This window comes from Oncorhynchus masou, chromosome 32 (genome assembly GCF_036934945.1).
Source record: "Oncorhynchus masou masou isolate Uvic2021 chromosome 32, UVic_Omas_1.1, whole genome shotgun sequence".
Lineage (NCBI taxonomy): Eukaryota > Metazoa > Chordata > Actinopteri > Salmoniformes > Salmonidae > Oncorhynchus > Oncorhynchus masou.
In genome coordinates, this window is record NC_088243.1 from 80,929,379 (window position 1) to 80,951,799 (window position 22,421).

Sequence of the window (22,421 nt, forward strand, 5' to 3'; positions counted from 1 at the left end):
AAAGAGATTTTATCTCAATGACAATAAACCCTTTATGAATAAAGGTTAAATAACTAATGTTATAATGATTGATCCTGCTTTATAAAAGACAGTCCTGGGGCATGTTCAGCTGAGCAAAATATTGTGGAATATGAATGTCTGTATAGAAATATATTACTTAGAACATACTTTCTTCTCTGACATGTAGAGTAGAAGGAATCACCTCGTCTATTCATAGCATGTTCTATCTGTAACGTTGGCATCGTTGCACCTTACCGAATACACCCCTGGTGTGTGTGTCGCAGCCACCCGTTCCCACGTGTGTTTAATGGCTGTAACCACCGGGAGCTGAGCAGGTATCTGAGCTCTGGAGGGGGGAAGTGTCTGTTCAACCTCCCCAACACCAGAGCCATGTACGGGGGGCAGCGCTGTGGGAACGGGTACCTGGAGGATGGAGAGGAGTGTGACTGTGGAGATGAGGAGGTGAGGGGGGGGGGGTTCGTGTGTGTGTGTGTGTGTGTGTGTGTGTGTGTGTGTGTGTGTGTGTGTGTGTGTGCGTGCGCTGATTATCCATCCTCTCTCTACAGGAGTGTTCCAGCCCCTGCTGTAATGCCAACAACTGTACTCTGAAGGCTGGAGCAGAGTGTTCCCACGGAGTCTGCTGTCACAACTGTAAGGTACTGTACACTGTCCTCACTCTCTCTGTCTCTGTGTCTGTGTTTCTCTGTCTCTGTGTTTCTCTCTCTCTCTCTCTGTCTCTGTGTTTCTCTGTCTCTGTGTTTCTCTCTCTCTCTCTGTCTCTGTGTTTCTCTGTCTCTGTGTTTCTCTCTCTCTCTCTGTCTCTGTGTTTCTCTGTCTCTGTGTTTCTCTCTCTCGCTCTCGCTCTCGCTCTCTCTCTCATATATATTGAAGAGTCCAGATGTGTTGTGTCGTTTAATAGTCCACACTGTCCTCTATCTCTCTTTCTGGCCGTACTCTCTCCCCCACTCAATTCAATTCAAAGGTCTTTATTGTCATGGGAAACATATGTTTACATTGCTAAAGCAAGTGAAATAGATAATAAACAAAAGTAAAATAAACAATAAAAATGAACATTAAATATTACACAAGTCTCAAAACAATAGACATTTTAAATGTCCTATTATGTCTACATACAGTGTTGTAACAATGTGCAAATAGTTCAACTACTTTAATAAGGGAAAATAAATAAATATGGGTTGGATTTACATTGTTGTTTTTTCTTCACTGGTTCCCATTTTCTTGTGGCAGCAGGTCACAAATCTTGCTGGTGTGGTGTGATTTCACTCAGTAGATATGGGAGTTAATCTGAGGGAAATATGTGTCTGTAATATGGTCATGCATTTGGCAGGAGGTTAGGAAGTGCAGCTCAGTTTCCACCTCATTTTGTGGGCAGTGTGAGAGAGCCAGGTCTGCCTACTGTGGCCTCTCTCAATAGCAATGCTCTGTACATTTTGGGTCAAATAGCATTTTAGTTTGCTCCGTGTTTTTGTTAATTCTTTCCAATGTGTCAAGTAATTGTCTGTTTGTTTTCTCATGATTTGGTTGTGTCTAATTGTGTTGCTGTCCTGGGGCTCTGTAGCTGTATATGTATTTATTATGCATCCCCTTTAGCTGCTGCCTTGACATGCTTCTCCCCATCCTAGCCACTGTTGTATCAATATGTTTTGACCATGACAGTTTACAATCCAGGATTTCTCCAAGCACTTTAGTTACATCTACTTTCCACATGATTTATTCCAATATTTAGTTGAGGTTTAGGGTTAACTGAATGATTTGTCCCAAATACAATACTTTTAGTGTTACGGCTCTCGTTGGTGGTAGGAAGAGTGGACCAAAGCGTGGAAAGTGTTCATGATTCTTTTTCTTTCAAAACACACTCAAACAAAATAACAAACGTGAAAACGAAAGCGCACAGTTCTGTCAGGCAGAAACACTAAACAGAAAACAAGATCCCACAAAACCCAAAAGGAAAATGACAACTTATATGTGATCCCCAATCAGAGACAACAATAGACAGCTGCCCTCTGATTGGGAATCACACGGCCAAACACAAAGAAATAGAAAACATAGACTTTCCCAGCTGAGTCACACCCTGGCCTAACCAAACATAGAGAATAAAAAGGATCTCTAAGGTCAAGGCGTGACAGTACCCCCCCCCCCCCCCCCAAAGGTGCGGACTCCTGCCACAACGCATCCTGGCTGGATACCCACTTTAGCTCGCTGAATGTGGAGAGCTGGCACAGCACACACTGGGCTAAGAAGGCGCACTGGAGGCATAATGCGTAGAGTCGGCACAGGATATACTGGGTCGTGGAGGCGCACTGGAGGTCTGGAGCGTAGAGCTGGCACAACGCGTTCTGGCTGAATAACCCCTGTAGCACGGCAAGTGCGGGGAGCTGGCACATGCCGCACTGGATTGTACTGGTGAACTGTGGATACCGTGCGTAGAGCTGGTGCAGGATATCCTGGACCGAGGAGACACACTGGAGACCAGGAGGGCTGAGCACAATCTGTCCTGGCTGAACCCACTCTAGCACGGAACCAGTGGGGAGCTTGCACAGAGCGCACCGGACTGTGGATGCGTACTGAAGGCATGGTGCGCAGATCCGGAAAACGTTGCACTTGAACCGTGACCAACTCCTCATTGTATTTACAGGGAGTTGGTTCTCGTTCACCCTTAGTTCCGCTCGCTCCGCTCGCCAACCCTTGTGCCACCCCCCAAAAAATTGGGAGGCTGCCTTTCTTGCTTCCGTCCTTGCTGTGACTCCTGGTATCGCAGCCGTTCCTCTCTCACTGCTTCCTCCAGGCTCTCATGCACTGCCATTACCTCCTCCCATGTCCATGATGTCCTCCACTCTGGGGCATACTGCTTGGTCCGTTGGCGGTGGGATCTTCTGTTACGCTCGTTGTTGGAATTAGACCAAGGTATAGCGTGGTAGGCGTACATTTTTCCTTTTATTGATGACACCGAAAAAGCAACAAATACAAAAACGAAACGCACAGTTCTGTAGGGCTGAAAAGCAACAGTACCAAACAAGATCCCACAAAACCCAAAAGGGAAATGACAACTTACATGTGATCCCCAATCAGAGACAACGATAGACAGCTGCCTCTGATTGGGAACCACACGGCCAAACACAAAGAAATAGAAAACATAGGCTTTCCCACCCGAGTCACACCCTGACCTAACCAAACATAGAGAATAAAAAGGATCTCTACAGTCAAGGCGTGACATTTAGTTTAAGAAATATTTAGGACTAACTTATTCCTTGCCACCCATTCTGAAACTAACTGCAACTCTTTGTTTAGTGTTGCAGTCATTTCAGTCACTGTAGTAGCTGACATGTATAGTGTTGAGTCATCCGCATACATAGACACGATGGCTTTACTCAAAGCCAATGGCATGTTATTAGTAAAAATTGAAAAAGGTAATGGCCCTGGAGAATTCCTGATTCTACATTCATTATGTTGGAGGGGAAATTTTTCAATTCCTCATCAATCCACAGGGATTTAACAGTTTTTACTGTAATTTTCTTAATGGGTGCATGCTTATTAGTAACTGTGATAAGCAATTTCATAAAGGTGTCAAGTGCAGCGTCTAGTTGCTCCTCATTACACATCACGGACCAACAAATATTCTTTGTGTGACCTATATGCTATATTAGGCCCAGCATTTGGAACTTCGGTTTTCCTAGACATGGCTACTATTTTGATCATTACATCCGATGGATCTGGATACTGCTTTCAAGAAAATGTATGTGGCATTAGTAAATACGTGATCGCTACATGTTGTTGATTTCATTCCTGTGCTTTTTATAACTACCCTGGTAGGTTGACTGATAACCTGAAGCAAGCTTTTTCTTGAGTGGGCAGCTTGATGAATGCCAGTAAATATTAAATCACCCAGAAAATATACCTCTCTGTTGATATAACATACATTGTCAAGCATTTCACATGTTATCCAGAGACTGACTGTTAGTGCTTGGTGGTCTATAGTAGCTTCCCACAAGAATGGCTTTAGGTGAGGCAGATGAACCTGTAGCCATATTACTTCAACAGCATTTAACATGAGATCCTCTCTAAGCTTTACAGGAATGTGGTTCTGAATATAAACAGAAACACCTCCACCATTGGCATTTCTATATTTTCTGTAAATGTTATAACCGTGTATTGCTACCACTGTATCATCAAAGGTATTATCTAAGCGAGTTTCAGAGATATGAATATGAAATATGAATATGAAAGTTATTTGTTTACTAGCAATTTATTGATTTCTTGAACCTTGTTTCTTCAGCTTCCTATGTTAACGTGGGCTATTGTTAGCACTTTTCTTCTGGGATGCTTACTTGTTTTTATTGCTTTACTGAGAAGCTTAGTAGAAGTAGACATGCTCATGTTATTTCTGTTAGTGCAGGGAAGCTGCACACAGTGGACTTCCTCCTAGGGAACACCGGCTCAGTGATAACAGAATAAATCTGGTTCATAGGCACATGATTACTGCGTACAATAGCTATAGGATCAGCAGAGGCTAACTACCCTGACCTGTCTGTCAGGGTAGTTAGAGGGACATAAATTAGGTTACTTACATTGTGTCTACTAACGCTCCTGTTGTTATATACATTTGCTGAAGCATTATGAAAACTCTACATCACAATGGTAGGGAATAACTGAGCTGGGCTTGGGTCATTGATAAGTCATTGTCTCAACACTGCCTTATAATGCTGTGAAAGGATCCAGGAACCCAAATTATTTGGGTGGATCCCATCCTCCTTATAAAACGTGTTTTGTTTCCAAAAGGTATAGAAATTGTCAACAAAAGTTTCAACCATTGAGCTGCAATAATCACGTAGCCAGTTGTGAAGAGAAAGAATCCTGTTGAAGCGTTCACTTCCATGATTCAGAGAGGGCACAGGGCCAGAAATGATGGGTCTTTTGTGAGAGTCAATCAGCTCTACATTCAGGAGCAGCTTAGTGCAGCTATAATGTCATTTACTCGAGCTCTGGGATAGGTTTTTGCACCAGGAATGGTCACATTTCTTACCATGGAGCTAACCAAAATCAAGGCTGGCGAGAAGGTCAAGGAAATCTGTCCACTCACTCCCGTGCTTCACAGGATTCGGAGAACCTTTTATGGACGGACGAGAGGCAGGATAACGTGAGCCCATTGCTCCCGGTGCCTGGTGCAGGCCTCCGATAGATGGAGAAGCCCCGCTCCATCCAGAGCAGGGATGGAAGGTTGCCGACTTCAACTTCGAAATCGTAGTAGTAGGCACAGCGGCTGCAGACACAGGCAACCCCCAGCGATAAAGGTGCAGGAAGATCAGGCTTCAGAACGGCAAAACTTTTCGTTGTTTGTATCCGCTCCGGGCCTCTCGTTGGGAGTGTAGACTGTTTTGCCGGAGGCCTCTGTCTTCGGCTTCCACAACTCGAGACATGCCACCATCGTTGATTGCCATGCTCCTCTTGCTGCGCTCCTTCAACTCCGCTATCAGCTGAGCAACACAGTCCAGTCGGATAAGGACAAGCGACAAGGCGGAGATGCATCCAACAAGCGCTAACGCCGTCCAACCACCGGTGTAGAAAAATCTTCTGTAGGCTGGCGACCTGCGTGATCAAGGAAGCCACCTCAAGCCTTATAGTCCTCGGTAAGTAAACAACTGCCGCATTGGAACTCCAAGTGATCCGGTTTGTCCCGAAACAAAGCTGGAACATTTCATTTATTTCTACAGACAAACAGAGCTGGTACCAACTTTGTTAGCTTGCTGGCTAGCAGGTTAGCTTCTCTGTTAAGCAGGCTTCAACCTGTCTGTTAAGCAGGCTTCAACCTGTCTGTCAAGCAGGCTTCAACCTGTCTGTCAAGCAGGCTTCAACCTGTCTGTCAAGCAGGCTTCAACCTGTCTGTCAAGCAGGCTTCAACCTGTCTGTCAAGCAGGCTTCAACCTGTCTGTCATGCAGGCTTCAACCTGTCTGTCATGCAGGCTTCAACCTGTCTGTCAAGCAGGCTTCAACCTGTCTGTCATGCAGGCTTCAACCTGTCTGTCAAGCAGGCTTCAACCTGTCTGTCATGCAGGCTTCAACCTGTCTGTCATGCAGGCTTCAACCTGTCTGTCATGCAGGCTTCAACCTGTCTGTCAAGCAGGCTTCAACCTGTCTGTCAATTGGGATTCTGGGACAATAAATAGCAGTCCTAGCTGTTAAAAGCTAAAAGCATCGCAGAATCCATGTAAAACCAAGTTCGTTATTCGTATTTAATGAATAGCGGTTTCGTTTTAATCAGAAATAACAAACCAGGTGTTTTCCAGCATAACATGTTCAGCTGGGGTCTGGACCAGCTTGCTTAGGGGACTCTTCTCCAGGTTCATCTCTCCGTAGGTGATGGCTTTGTTATGGAAGGTTTGGGAATCGCTTCCTTTTAGGTGGTTGTAGAATTCAACGGCTCTTTTATGGATTTTGATAATTAGCGTATATTGGCCTAATTCTGCTCTGTATGCATTATTTGGTGTTTTACATTGAACACTGAGGATATTTTGGAGAATTCTGCATGCAGAGTCTAAATTTGGTGTTTTTCCCATGTTGCGAATTCTTGGTTGGTGAGCGGACCCCAGACCTCACAACCATAAAGGGAAATTGGGTTCTATAATTGATTCAAGTATTTTCTGCCATATCCTAATTGTTATGTTGAATTTTATGCTGCTTTTGATGCATCAAAGGCCCTTCTTGCCTTGTCTCTCAGATCGTTCACAGCTTTGTGGAAGTTACCTGTGGTGCTGATGTTTAGGCTGAGGTATGTATAGTTGTTTGTGTGCTCTAGGGCAATGGTGTATAGATGGAATTTGTATTTGTGGTCCAGGCGACTGGACCTTTTTTGGAACACCATTATTTTGGTCTTACTAAGATTTACTGTCAGGCCCCAGGTCTGACAGAATCTGTGCAGAAGATCTAGATGCAACACCACAGGCCTTTTTGGGTTGGAGGTTTTGTATTTTGTCCTGTAGTTCATTCAATGTAATTGGAGAATCCAGTTGATTCTGATACTCTTTAATAGCTGATTCTAAGACTTGTAATTGATCTCTCTGTCTCTTCCTCCAATCTCTCTCTCTCTCCCTTCCTCCAATCTCTCTCTCTTTCTGTCTTTCTCCAATCTCTCTCTCTCTCTGTTTATCTCTCTCTGTCTATCTCTCTGTCTCTCTCTCTAGTTGAAGAGTCCAGGTGTGTTGTGTCGTACTCCATCCGGGTCATGTGACCTTCCTGAGTACTGTGATGGGAAGGCGGAGTCTTGTCCTTCTAACTTATACCTGGTGGATGGTACTTCCTGTGCAGGGGGGCGGGCCTACTGCTACACCGGCATGTGTCTCACCCTGGAGCAGCAGTGTCAATCACTCTGGGGGCGGGGTTAGTACCTGTCAATCACTCTAGGGCGGAGATAGTAGACGTGTTATTGCGTCCTGTTATAAAGTAAAAATTGGTTTTACAGCACTTTTCAATTTAATGCTCCCCTATTGAAATCCATTGTTTCCAAAATATTGCTCCCACCTATCTGGGTGCTTCAGATTGGTTCAAAGGGAGAAGGATTAGGGCTTGTTACTGGGCTTTCTGTTTGGTGTTGTTTCTGATTTTATAATCAGTGATCTTCACAGGACAGGCTTTAACTGACCACAGGAACATCTGTCTGCTAGCAGGAGTTGATATAACACTGTGTGTTCGGTCCTCTCTAGATGGCCGTGCTGCTCCAGACCTGTGCTTTCAGAAGGTGAACGAGGCAGGAGACCTCTTTGGGAACTGTGGCAAAGACCTGCTGGGGAAATACAGAGGATGCAGAGACAGGTGAGGAGACACGTTTACCAAACGTTGGCACCAAATACATGTGATCCTTCAACTTCCATTTATCCCTTTATTTATCTTCCATCCCTACATACACAAATCCATGTGACCTTTCTGCTGTTTCAGGGATGCTAGATGTGGTAAGATCCAGTGTATGAGTTCAGCCTCCAAGCCTCTGGAGACCAACGCTGTTCCCATTGACACCACGGTCCGGGTGGGTAATGGGAAGATCCTCTGTAGGGGGACACACGTTTACCGACCAGGCCAGGGGGACGAGGAACAGGGGGACACACTGGACCCGGGACTGGTCATGACTGGGACCAAGTGTGGAGAGGACTCGGTGAGGAGGGGAGAGGAGAAGGGACGGGTGTGGGGTGTGTGTGTGTCTCTGGGCTTTATGCTGCATTTGCAGTTCTGTCCAGGGAGATGTATTATTTTCCCATGTTTGTCTCCTCCTGCAGATGGGAGATGTATTATTTTCCCGTGTTTGTCTCCTCCTGCAGATGGGAGATGTATTATTTTCCCATGTTTGTCTCCTCCTGCAGATGGGAGATGTATTATTTTCCTGTGTTTGTCTCCTCCTGCAGATGGGAGATGTATTATTTTCCCGTGTTTGTCTCCTCCTGCAGATGGGAGATGTATTATTTCCCTGTGTTTGTCTCCTCCTGCAGATGGGAGATGTATTATTTCCCTGTGTTTGTCTCCTCCTGCAGATGGGAGATGTATTATTTTCCTGTGTTTGTCTCCTCCTGCAGATGGGAGATGTATTATTTTCCTGTGTTTGTCTCCTCCTGCAGATGTTCTGTCAGTGTGTCTGTATTTAAGTCCTCTAAGAGCTCTCTGTTGTGGCAGGATTTGACTGGACTATCTACTTATGATTCTCTCTCTCTCTCTCTCTCTCTCTCTCTCTCTCTCTCTCTCTCTCTCTCTCTCTCTCTCTCTCTCTCATCCCTCTTGTCTCTCTCTCTCTTTCTCTCTCTGTCTCTGTAACAGATCTGTTTCGGAGGAGAGTGCCGCAACGCGTCTTTCCTGAGAGCGGATGAGTGCAATGCCAAGTGCCACGGCCATGGGGTATAGGAGGGGCTGGATGTGTGATAGGGGAAGGGTTTGGGAGTCATGTGGGAGGGGGAGTTAGGCGTATGGGCTACTGCAGAATAAGGGAGGAGAAGGTGTTGGGTCTGAGGTTATGGATGTAGGGGTTTAATAAAGCTGTTATAACACATTATATAGAGTAGGAGGAATATTGACAGGTTTTTAGTGTTGAAACCGTATTGTGGTTTCTTCTCTCTCTCTCTATAACAATAAACACTACTTATCTCTCATGTATCTCTCCTCCTCCTCCTCCTCCTCTCTCTCTCTCTCTCTCTAGCTGTGTAACAACAATCACCACTGCCACTGTGACTCAGGCTGGGCCCCTCCCCTGTGTGACCAGGAGGGGACAGGAGGGAGTGTCGACAGTGGCCCTGTCATTAACCACGGTATGTTATCAAGCAACCAACGAGTCACTAAAATAATGATTCAGTTGGTCAGTCAATTAAATCTAATACAGTGGCAAGAAAACGTATGTGAACTTTTGTATTTCTGCTTAATTTGGTTTTAAAATGTGATCTGATCTTCATCTACATCACAACAATAGACACAGTCAACAATAGACAGTCTTCATCTACATCACAGACTCGTTAACAGAGATGTTAGCATGTTCCAGAGATTTCTGTAAGTCTTTAGCTGACACTCTAGGATTCTTCTTAACCTCATTGAGAATTCTGCACTGTGCTCTCGCACTCATCTTTGCAGGACGGCCACTACTAGGGAGAGTAGCAACAGTGCTGAACTTTCTCCATTTATAGACAATTTGTCTTACTGTGGACTGATGAACATCAAGGCTTTTAGAGATACTTTTGTAATCCTTTCCTGCTTTATTTAAGTAAAACATTCTTAATCTTAGGTCTTCTGAGATCTCTTTTGTTTGAGGCATGGTTCACATCAGGCAATGCTTCTTGTAAATAGCCAACTCACATTTTGTGAGTGTTTATTATAGGGCAGTGCCGCTCTAACCAAAATCTCCAATCTGGTCTCATTGATTTGACTCCAGGTTAGCTGACTCCTGACTCCAATTAGCTTTTGGAGAAGTCATTAGCCTCGGGGTTCATATGCTTTTCCCAACCTACACTGTGAATGTTTAAATGATGTATTCAATATAGACAACAAAAATACAACAATTTGTGTGTTATTAGTTTAAGCACACAGTTCGTCTATTGTTGTGACTTAGATGAAGATCAGATCAAATTTTATGTCCGATTTATGCAGAAATTTAGTTAATTCCAAAGGGTTCACATACTTTTTTTTGCCAGTGTTACTGATGTGGTGTTGCAAAAGACTACTAGGTTAAACAACATATATTTGATTGTTTGTTTTCAAGTCATATCTCACAGGTTTGCTCTGATCTCCGTTGTTTATGCTATTTGTGTTTCTAGGCAGTATACGTCCTGTCCTGTTGCTCCTCCCCTTGGTTCTCTTTGTCCTATTGGCTGCTGTGGGACTGTGGTGCTGCTACAGCCATAAACTACATAAAAACCTTCCTCTGAAGACCTCGGTCCCACCACCCAAGACAATGTATGTAACTCAGTCTTTCTATTGTTTTCACATCTTTAACTGTTTGGATTTTTCATATGTTATTCAAAGCAAATATGCAACATAGACATTGCACTGTAAACAACATCTCAAATTGAACTTCAAGAATGAAAAGCACTGTGTTTGACTCCTTAGTTGTCCAGTCAGATGTTCAGTCCCTGCTGAAGCCAAACATCTACAAGCCAACAGTCTTGCCAATGGTCACCTTGCCAACAGTCTTGCCAACAGCCATGCCAACCCTACCTTCCTACTGACAAGATATGGCTCAGACAGGCTGGTGAGGGGATCTGTTCATTCACCTGTTACACCACAGTACTTTGTATGTACAGTGCGGTACAGTCAATGCTAAAAAAAGGGTACTCTTGACAGGTAAATAACAAAATAATACTTGTAAATGTTCTGACAGTAATGCTGTGAGTGATTGTTTGTCCTTCACAGAGTCCGTCCACACCTTGTCCCAGCCTCTCCACCAGGCACCCTGTCTTCTGTCCCACAGTTCAACCCCCTCCTTACATAGCCCAGCAGAGGCAGGCTCTATCCCAGCCCCAATCCTCTCTCCAGCCCCAGCCCCAACCCTCTCTCCAGCCCCAACCCTCTTTCCAGCCTCTGCCGCAGCCCAAGCCTAAACCTCCCATCCTCAGTCCCCTAGCCCAGCAGAAAGGACCCCTACAGGCCCTTCCTCCAGCCATCAAGCCCCCCAGCCCCCAGTCCTCCCCCTCAACACCTCACACACACAGACCTGACCCCCCCAACAGACCCCCACCCCCTGCCCGCTCTCCAAACCCCAAATATCATCAGATGTGTTACAGAGAGGAAAGTCCAATCTGGCGCCACCTGGTGGACAGAAGAAACCCAGCAGGTAAGCGCAGAATCTCAAGAACACATTTTTTGTTAGGCTGTGTCCCTAATGGAACCCCTTTTCCTTTATAGTGCACTAGTTGTGAGTCTATTTTCTGTTCTAGATTCCAAAGCAACAGAAAAGTTGGGCTTAATTATCAACAGATCTGTTATTTTCATGACGTTCCACTTTCTTTTCTAGATCCCAAAACATGATCTCAGGGAGGAGATGAGGACCAACACTGGAACCCTGAGCTCAGTGAGATTACTGGACATCTAACTGGGTATCTCTTCTCTCTCTGTGAGCTGGATGTTTTTCCACCTGTGTCCAAAGAAGACCATCAGCCTTTATGAAGAACATGACACTGTGGGAAAGGAGAGAGGAGGGCCACAGCTGGATACACAGGGTCTCAGTCCAAAATGGCAACCTAAAAGTACTACACTATATAGGGAATATGGTTCCATTTCAGATCTGTCCAGGGAAGCCTCCTCTGTTGGCCCATCTCAGTGTTTTTATTTCATTCCAACAACAAAGACAAAGGATTTGCCTGATTAAGAAACATCTCTGGCTACTAGGCTAGATGCCAGGCTATGTCTTGCCTTACCTCTTGAAACCAGGTGTCCTGTATACTTGTAATATTTAAGACTGGACTTTATTGACTCATGTAGTTCTTGTGGATGCTACCTTATAACATGGGTTAACAGTACCATGTGTTGATATGCTGTTTCAGGTCTATTTATTTGCAAAGCTTCAGAGCAAAGAAACTGGTGTTTAAAGTCAATGTACTGTATATGGTTTCTACAGGAGCATGAGTCTGAAGCGAACATCTTATATTACGCCAAGCACAGAATGATGCTTAATGCTTCTTGTATGTGAATAAACGATAGGCTGGGCATCTCAAATAGATAGACGAGGGACATCTCAAATGTTGCAGTAACTATTAGAAAAGTATATATTGTTTTGGTAAGACTTTGTGTTTTTTAATGTTTTGTATATTCTACTGTTCTTGTTGTGTTGGGTGCTAAATTCAGGTCTTCTGACTGACTGAATGAATGTATATTTGTACACCTTGAAGGTTAATTGTTCCTGTATAACTACCTACAAGTATGTTATCTTTTGAAATGTGATGCATAGGACAGCAGAATCAACCCAGTTATAGTCGAGCCCCTAAAATCTATGTATATAAAATAATCCGATTTTCTTTGATTTATTGTTGAAATTCACCATCTACCATCGGACCTATGCAAACAGTGTGCCTTCAGTTTGATTTTAAATAAACTGTTTCAAAACAGGATTACAAGAAGAACATTCTGATCTACAGTACACTATTTCTACATGTTGCCTTTTACACTTGGTGAGAAACTACAGTAGTTAGAAATGGACTGAGAAGTGACCTAGAATGATCTATAGATTGCAGTAGTGACCTAGAATGATCTATAGATTGCAGTAGTGTCCTAGAATGATCTATAGATTGCAGTAGTGACCTAGAATGATCTATAGATTGCAGTAGTGACCTAGAATGATCTATAGATTGCAGTAGTGTCCTAGAATGATCTATAGATTGCAGTAGTGACCTAGAATGATCTATAGATTGCAGTAGTGACCTAGAATGATCTATAGATTGCAGTTGTGACCTAGAATGATCTATAGATTGCAGTAGTGTCCTAGAATGATCTATAGATTGCAGTAGTGACCTAGAATGATCTATAGATTGTAGTAGTGTCCTAGAATGATCTATAGATTGCAGTAGTGTCCTCGAATGATCTATAGATTGCAGTAGTGTCCTAGAATGATCTATAGATTGCAGTAGTGTCCTCGAATGATCTATAGATTGCAGTAGTGACCTAGAATGATCTATAGATTGCAGTAGTGACCTAGAATGATCTATAGATTGCAGTAGTGACCTAGAATGATCTATAGATTGCAGTAGTGACCTAGAATGATATATATATTACAGTAGTGACCTAGAATGATCTATAGATTGCAGTAGTGACCTAGAATGATCTATTGATTGCAGTAGTGTCCTAGAATGATCTATAGATTGCAGTAGTGTCCTAGAATGATCTATAGATTGCAGTAGTGTCCTCGAATGATCTATAGATTGCAGTAGTGACCTAGAATGATCTATAGATTGCAGTAGTGACCTAGAATGATCTATAGATTGCAGTAGTGACCTAGAATGATCTATAGATTGCAGTAGTGACCTAGAATGATCTATATATTACAGTAGTGACCTAGAATGATCTATAGATTGCAGTAGTGACCTAGAATGATCTATAGATTGCAGTAGTGACCTAGAATGATCTATAGATTGCAGTAGTGACCTAGAATGATCTATAGATTGCAGTAGTGACCTAGAGTGATCTATAGATTGCAGTAGTGACCTAGAATGATCTGTTGATTGTAGTAGTGTCCTAGAATGATCTATAGATTGCAGTAGTGTCCTACAATGACCTATTGATTGCAGAAGTGTCCTAGAATGATCTATGGATGGCAGTCCTGTCATACATATACTGCCTTTAGTTTAATCAGATCACTTCTCTCTACTGGCATGAATTAGCATTACATTCAAAACATAATACATTTTGTTCTGGTGGTGGTAGTAGCTATAGGGCTTAGATTCGTAGCACAGAAGATCTATAGTGCGACTGAAAATTAAGGGCAATGTTCCCACGTTTGCAGAGACTGCATTCACGTTAAACGCTGCATATGTTGACCCAATAAAAATGACCTTTAAATTGAAATCAGCAGGATCTTCCTCGCTACGGATTAAGTCTAGCACAGGAGGTTGGTAGCATCTTAATTGGGGAGGACGGGCTCATAGTAATGGCTGGAGTGCTATCAGACGAATAGTATCAAATACATGGTTTTCCGTTTTCTACTCACCAGCCTCCACTGGAATCTAGCCCTATGTGTCTGTATTTTATTTAGCCATGACGGCCTACTCCTGCCAAACCCTAACCCGGAAGAAGCTGGGCCAATTGTGCGCCACCGTATGGGACTCCCAATCACGGATAGGGTCTGTAGTGACGCCTCTAGCACTGAGATGCAGTGCCTTAGACCACTGTGCCACTTGGGAGCCCTATCGTATGACGGGACCAGATCAGAAAACATGTCATAACTACCACCTGCTGTTGTTGTTGACTACTATTATATACCAGCCAGAATACTCCTCTCAACTACATAGATCAGAAACAGCTGACTCCTCTCCCCCATCAATCAGAAGCAGCTGACTCCTCTCCCCATCGATCAGAAACAGCTGACTCCTCTCCCCCATCGATCAGAAACAGCTGACTCCTCTCCCCTTCAATCAGAAGCAGCTGACTCCTCTCCCCTTCAATCAGAAGCAGCTGACTCCTCTCCCCTTCAATCAGAAGCAGCTGACTCCTCTCCCCTTCAATCAGAAGCAGCTGACTCCTCTCCCCCAACGATCAGATGCAGCTGACTCCTCTCCCCCATCGATCAGAAGCAGCTGACTCCTCTCCCCCATCAATCAGATGCAGCTGACTCCTCTCCCCCATCGATCAGATGCAGCTGACTCCTCTCCCCATCAATCAGATGCAGCTGACTCCTCTCCCCCATCAATCAGATGCAGCTGACTCCTCTCCCCCATCAATCAGATGCAGCTGACTCCTCTCAACTCCATCGATCAGAAACAGCTGACTCCTCTCAACTCCATCAATCAGAAGCAGCTGACTCCTCTCAACTCCATTGATCAGAAGCAGCTGACTCCTCTCAACTCCATTGATCAGAAACAGCTGACTTCTCTCAACCCCATCGATCAGAAACAGCTGACTTCTCTCAACCCCATCGATCAGAAACAGCTGACTTCTCTCAACCCCATCGATCAGAAACAGCTGACTCCTCTCAACCCCATCGATTGTCTTGTTCCTTTACGACCTCACTTACCAATTAGTCAATGTTACAGAAACGTCACTGTAAGAGCTATATACTTGAAGGGATTTCATTTGACCGCGGGTTGTTGACAATGTGGCTTTTAAAGGCAATGTTCCATCATCCACGGAGATCACATTCACAGTAATCGCTGCAGATGTCGGCTCAATCAGAAATTGTCTTCAAAAGCTGCATTGTCGACAACCCGAGATCAGAATGAATCCCAGCGTAACTCCGTGGTTTTGGATAAACAAAACAAATGTTTTCAGCAAATGTTTATTTTCTTTGAATGATTGATTTTATATCGATGGATAAAGCAGAGAGTTAAAAAGAGACCCCCTGTTAGTTCACAACGAGGGCCTGAAAGGTCCCTGTCCTTTGGCTCTTCATTGAGATGAAAGACAGATTTACTCCAATCAAAATACCCAAAGCATCAAGGCTAGACCCCCCTCCCTCCTAACCCCCACTACACACACACACACACACACACAGTATGTACTATGAGGTTGTGGATGTCTTCAGAGAGGGAGGTGAAGAGGGGGCGATATGGGTGACGTAAGTGTAAGGTAGGGGTGCAGGGGGGGACGTTTGTTTATCTTAATCACCCTCCTCCTGCACTGTGAGCTAATTAGGGTGAGCATGTTGTGAGCGCAGCGAACCCTGTGGCGCGTCATCCATTAGAGATGATTGGCTGTGGGATGAAACGCACGCCGGTGACATCCGAAAGAGGGGGGGGGTTGAGGGTCACAGTGATGAGCTCACCTGCTGACACCTCTACCAGCATGATCCCCGGTGGTTTAATGAGCTAATCAAGCCTGGGTTGGTTTCTCCTGTAAATGCAGATTCTCACTCTATCCATCCAACCTTTTCCCTCTGTCTGAAACTCTCTCTCTTATGTCTTTGTGTCTGTCCTTGCTTTCTCTGTATTATAAAACCTCTCTCCATCTCATGCACTGCTATTACAGGTGATCGGGGGAGGGGGATACCTCGTCAGTTGCCCAACTGAGTGTATTCAACTGAAATGTCTTTGGCATTTTTTGTATTTTTTTATTTTACTAGGCAAGTCAGTTAAGAACAAATTCTTATTTTCAATGACGGCCTAGCTTTGGGTTACCTGCCTGTTCAGGGGCAGAACGACATATTTTTACCTTTAACCCCTCTGAATCAGTCAGACATTTCAGATGACATTTTTTTGTATGTAACCTTTATTTAACTAGGCAAGTCAGTTAAGAACAAATTCTTACTTACATTGACAGCCTACACCAGCCAAACCCGGACGACGCTGGGCCAATTGTGCGCCGCCCGATGGGACTTCCAATCACGGCCGGTTGATACAGCCTGGAATCAAACCAGGGTGTCTGTAGTGACGCCTCAAGCACCGAGATGCAGTGCCGTCGACCGCTGCGCCCCTCGGGAGCCCAGGTCTTCATAAAGGATTATTGGAATTTTGCTATTTTAATTAAATGTTAGTCACTGTCTCTAATGTTATGCAAACACAATCACACATCAGTTGAGTGATATAGTTTCCTCATAGGCTTCCATCACAGAGTACATCTCCGTGCAACACCTAGCCCAGGGCCTTGTGGAATGGAGGGTTAGCTTAGCATTAGCCCAGGGGCCAGTGGAATGGTAATGAACCTAGCCTAACGATAGCCCAGGGCCAGTGGTATGTGTTACGCACGCCTCTATGAAGAGGGAACGCAACACCCTGCTATAACTCAACTCTCCGTGAAGTGAAAGAGGCATGGACTGTAGGTGATAGTAAGGATGACAACAGGCAGAATGTGGTACCGTTTACAAGGAATTTATTCCATCACACAGTAATATGGGGAAAAGGGGCTGGACGGAACCAAAGCAAAGAAAGTAAATCTCAAAGCCCCCCCCCCCTCTCCTACCTTACCTGCCTAACCAATACTTACCTAATTTGGCACCACCTGGTGCCCTAACCAAAATACAGGGGGTGGTCCGCCCAGGTCTTACCTATTGTGCCTAGACAGTGAATATACTACGGGTATATGTATACCCGCGGGCCTCTTGCCTAAGCACTCCCTAGGTGCCTTCCCCTTCCCCCTTGGGAACAAATGAAACAGAATATTAAACAATTTCACAAACAAACTAAGAAACAAAGGACATCAAATAAGCTCTACCTGAGCAACAAACTCACAGAACATATCAACTCTACCAACAACTAACATAGTAAATTATCCACAGCCATCAGCCTCCTCTCTCAGCACTGACCTCTCTCAGCACTGACCTCTCTCAGCACTGACCTCTCTCAGCACTGACCTCTCTCAGCACTGACCTCCCTCACATTCAACCTCCCTCACATTCAACCTCCCTCACATTCAATCTCTCTGCAATGACCTCCCAGCAATGATCCCCAGCAATACCTCTCTCCTGAACAGAACACTGGCTTTCATATAGCTTCAGAAGGTATAGGTAATTGGAGACAGCTGCCTCTTGACGAGGGGGCGGGGTCAGCTCTCCAATTAGCCATGGAGTCAACCAATCAGCTGCTTTAGGGATTTCAGGAAGCCATTTCCTAAAATAAACACATGCACAAACACAAACTACAACACATAACCTGGGGAACGTAACAGTATGGTATTGCACCTAGCCTAGCGATAGCTGAGGGGCCAGTGGTATGGTTTTTGACCGAGCCTAACAATATCCCAGGGCTAGTGGAATGGATGGTTAAGTGTGTTAGCCTAGTGTTAGCCCGAGGGCTAGTGGAAAGGAGGGTTAGATATGTGTTTATGTGATTGAGGTTGGTGCCTCTGGATGAGAAAGGTCACCATCAATGATAAATGAGAGAGAAAGGTCTTCGAGAGAAAGGGAGTGGGGAGAAAGGAAGCGAGGGAGGGAGTAAGAAAGAGAGGCGCCGGGAGGCTGGGAGTGAGACCAACTCCTCTCCCTCCACTTTCCCTTTCAACTCATCTATTCCCTCTACTCCCCTGTTCCTCCTCTTCTCCTATTCCCTAATCATCTCCCTCCTGGGTAGCTGGGTCCCCACTACAGAGCTAAGGATAGCTGGGTCCCCAATACAATGCTGGGTAGCTAGGTCCCCACTACATAGCTGGGTAGCTAGGTCCCCACTACATAGCTGGGTAGCTTGGTCCCCACTACATAGCTGGGTACCCAGTACATCGCTGGGTAGCTGGGTCCCCACTACATAGCTGGGTAGCTGGGTCCCCACTACATAGCTGGGTCCCCACTACATCGCTGGGTCCCCACTACATAGCTGGGTAGCTAGGTCCCCACTACATAGCTGGGTAGCTAGGTCCCCACTACATAGCTGGGTAGCTGGGTCCCCACTACATAGCTGGGTCCCCACTACATAGCTGAGTAGCTAGGTCCCCACTACATAGCTGGGTCCTCACTAGATAGTTGGCTAGCAAGGTCCCCACGACATAGCTGAGTAGCTAGGTCCCCACTGCATAGCTGGGTAGCCAGGTCAAATCAAATGTATTTATATAGCCCTTCTTACATCAGCTGATATCTCAAAGTGCTGTACAGAAACCCAGCCAAAAACCCCAAACATCAAGCAAGGGAGGTGTAGAAGCAGAGTGGCTAGGAAAAACTCCCAAGAAAGGCCAAAACCTAGGAAGAAACCCAGAGAGGAACCAGGCTATGAGGGGTGGCCAGTCCTCTTCTGGCTCTGCAGGGTGGAGTTTATAACAGAAGATGGCCAAGATGTTCAAATGTTCATAGATGACCAGCATGGTCAAATAATAATAATCACAGTAGTTGTTGAGGGTGCAGCAAATCAGTACTTCAGGAGTAAATGTCCATTGGCTTTTCATAGCCGATCATTAAGTGTATCTCTAACGCTCCTGCTGTCTCTAGAGAGTTGAAAACAGCAGGTCTGGGGCAGGTAGCAAGTCCGGTGAACAGGTCAGGGTTCAATAGCCGCAGGCAGAACAGTTGAAACTGGAGCAGCAGCACGGCCAGGTGGACTGGGGACAGCAAGGAGTCATCATGCCAGGGAGTCCTGAGGCATGGTCCTAGGGCTCAGGTCCTCCGAGAGAGTGAAAGAAAGAGAGAAAGAGAGAATTAGAGAGAGCATACTTAAAATCACACAGGACACCGGATAAGACAGGATAAGTACTCCAGATATAACAAACTGACCCTAGCCCCCAACACATAAACTACTGCAGCAAAAATACTGGGGGCTGAGACAAGAGGGGTCAGGAGGCCCCATCCGATGATACCCCCGGACAGGGCCAAACAGGAAGGATACCCCACTACATAGCTGAGTAGCTCGGTCCCCACTGCATAGCTGGGTCCCCACTACATAGTTGGGTAGCTAGGTCCCCACTACATAGTTAGGTAGCTGGGTCCCCACTACATAGCTGGGTAGCTAGGTCCCCGCAACATAGCTCAGTAGCTAGGTCCCCACTACATAGCTGGGTGGCTAGGTCCCTATTACATAGCTGGGTAGCTGGGTCCCCACTACATAGCTGGGTAGCTGGTTCCACACCACATAGATGGGTAGCTGGGTTCACACTACATAGCTGGGTAGCTGGGTCCCCACTACATAACTGGGTAGCTGGGTCCCCACTACAAAGCTGGGTAGCTAGGTCCCCACAACATAGCTCAGTAGATAGGTCCCCACTACATAGCTGGGTAGCTAGGTCCCCACTACATAGCTGGGTAGCTAGGTCCCCACTACATAGTTGGGTAGCTAAGATCCCACTGATAGCTGGGTCCCCAATACATAGTTGGGTAGCTGGGTCCCTACTACATAGCTGAGAAGCTAGGTCCCCACTAAATAGCTGGGTCCCCCACTACATAGTTGGGTAGCTGGGTACAAATCTGTCGTTCTGCCCCTGAACAGACAGTTAACCCACTGTTCCCAGGCCGTCATTGAAAATAAGAATTTGTTTGCCTGGTTAAATAAAGGTAAAAAAAAAAAAAAAAATAGCTGGGTAGCTGGGTCCCCACTGCATAGCTGAGTTCCCACTACATATCTGGCTAGCTAGGCCCCCGCAACATAGCTGAGTAGCTAGGTCCCCACAACATAGCTGAGTAGCTAGGTCCCCACTGCATAGCTGAGTAGCTAGGTCCCCACTGCATAGCTGGGTAGCTAGGTCCCTACTACATAGCTGGGTAGCCAGGTCCACACTACATAGCTGGGTAGCTAGGTCCATTCTACATAGCTGGGTAGCTAGGTCCACTCTACATTTTTGGGTAGCCGGGTCCCCTCTACATAGCTGGGTAGCTAGGTCCACACTACATAGCTGGGTAGCAAGGTCCCCACTAGATAACATTGTAGCTAGGTCCCCACTACATAGCTGGGTAGCTAGGTCCCCACTACATAACAGGGTAGCTCGGGCCCCATTACATAGCTGGGTAGCTGGATCCCACTACATAACAGGGTAGCTAGGGCCCCATTACATAGCTGGGTAGCTGGATCCCACTACATAACAGGGTAGCTAGGGCCCCACTACATAGCTGGGTAGCTAGGTCCAGTCTACATAGCTGGGTAGCTAGGTCTCCACTACATAACAAGGTAGCTAGGTCCCCACTACATAACAGGGTAGCTTGGTCCCCATTACATAGCTGGGTAGCGAGGTCCCCACTACATAACAGGGTAGCTAGGTCCCCACTACATAGCTGGGTAGCTAGGGCCCCACTACATAGCTGGGTAGCTAGGTCCACTCTACATAGCTGGGTAGCTCGGTCTCCACTACATAACAGGGTAGCTAGGTCCCCACTACATAACAGGGTAGCTTGGTCCCCATTACATAACAGGGTAGCTAGGTCCCCACTACATAGCTGGGTATCTAGGACCCCACTACATAGATGGGTAGCTAGGTCCACTCTACATAGCTGGGTAGCTAGGTCTCCACTACATAACAGGTTAGCTAGGTCCCCACTAAATAGCTGGGTAGCTAGGACCCCACTACATAGCTGGGTAGCTAGGTCCACTCTACATAGCTGGGTAGCTAGGTATCCACTACATAGCTGGGTAGCTAGGTCCCTACTGCATAGCTGGGTAGCTATGTCCACTCTACATAGCTGGGTAGCTAGGTCTCCACTACATAACAGTTTAGCTAGGCCCACACAAATCGGTGGTCATGAAAAACAGGACTCACATTCATATCATCACATTAGCAGTACTCAGATATGTGAGTAGAGTTCAACGCCAAGCGTAACCTTTAGCAGTAATTAGCACCCTCACATACGACCTTTTCTTTTGTTGTTGTGTGATATTTTCACAAGTATGTGACGAATTTTCAAAGCTCTTTACGGGTAACATTTGTAATGCAGCCAGTCTTTTACAACACAACCAAAGATCCAAAATATAAGTTTAACATGAAATATAATGAATACATTGGTTTCATCACCAAAACACAACGTAATGATATCTTCTCAATTTAGGTAAATAAACAAGCAGTTATTCCAATAGCAAAATAATGCAAGATACATGTTAAAAAATTGCCCAATGAATATATGCTACACATGTAAATAGATGTAAATTGTAGTACACTTGCACTACCCATTACAATTGTCTGAACATCAAATGTATATCCTTTCTATCTAATGTTTGTCGCAAAAAAATAAATATGTTGTTCAGATATCATTACAACAGAGGTGTACTCTAATCAAATGGAACAAAAGACAGAAACGGAACATTTAGCAGGCACTAGTTTGCATCAAGCCTGTCTTGAGAATTTGGTCATAGGTCATTTGGTCTCATAAAAATCTCAGTCAATGTCCTCATTGTTCATGCTCCTGGGAAAAACCCTTTTGGCATGGTGAATCCAAGCCTGACACACACCACCGTTCAAAAGTATGGTGTCACTTAGAAATGTCCTTATTTTTGAAAGAAAACACATTTTTTGTCCATTAAAATAACATAAAATTGATCAGAAATACAGTGTAGACATTGTTAAAGAATCATAAAATACGGGACGAGATGTTAAGAACTGTCCATTGTGCCAATAGATGGAATGCACTCGCATGAGATTTGCTGTGATGTTGACAGAGTGGCATGGGAGGTTTATTTCTTAGACTGGGTTAAGATGTCAATTTTGGGACACATCCTCAGTAGTGTCCCTTCGAATCAGTGGATGTTTCGGCCTTTAATCACTAAACACCCTCATCAAAGGTGGCCAGCTAAAGGGTGATCAAGCCTTAGCTTGTGTCCCATGCCCAATTAAGATGTCCCACGGGACTATGCAAGGCAGGGGCGTCCTCTTCCCTGAGCCAGCCTTACAGCTGACCGCATACC

At 45.2% G+C, this 22,421-nt stretch overlaps 1 protein-coding gene across 2 annotated transcripts in view; it reads left to right on the top strand.

The window, feature by feature from the left end:
- Positions 1 to 12,578, top strand: part of LOC135526668 (disintegrin and metalloproteinase domain-containing protein 19-like) — a 55,108-nt gene extending 42,530 nt beyond the window's left edge. For both annotated transcript variants that reach the window (XM_064955209.1, XM_064955210.1), the window contains exons 12-22: positions 285 to 462; positions 567 to 656; positions 7,197 to 7,392; positions 7,716 to 7,824; positions 7,948 to 8,161; positions 8,815 to 8,892; positions 9,191 to 9,299; positions 10,296 to 10,434; positions 10,588 to 10,729; positions 10,891 to 11,311; positions 11,492 to 12,578. In XM_064955209.1, coding sequence (XP_064811281.1) covers positions 285 to 462; positions 567 to 656; positions 7,197 to 7,392; positions 7,716 to 7,824; positions 7,948 to 8,161; positions 8,815 to 8,892; positions 9,191 to 9,299; positions 10,296 to 10,434; positions 10,588 to 10,729; positions 10,891 to 11,311; positions 11,492 to 11,505 — 1,690 coding nt within the window. In that variant the 3' untranslated portion in view covers positions 11,506 to 12,578. The remainder of the gene's footprint in view (positions 1 to 284; positions 463 to 566; positions 657 to 7,196; positions 7,393 to 7,715; positions 7,825 to 7,947; positions 8,162 to 8,814; positions 8,893 to 9,190; positions 9,300 to 10,295; positions 10,435 to 10,587; positions 10,730 to 10,890; positions 11,312 to 11,491) is intronic.
- Positions 12,579 to 22,421: the final 9,843 nt, after the last annotated feature.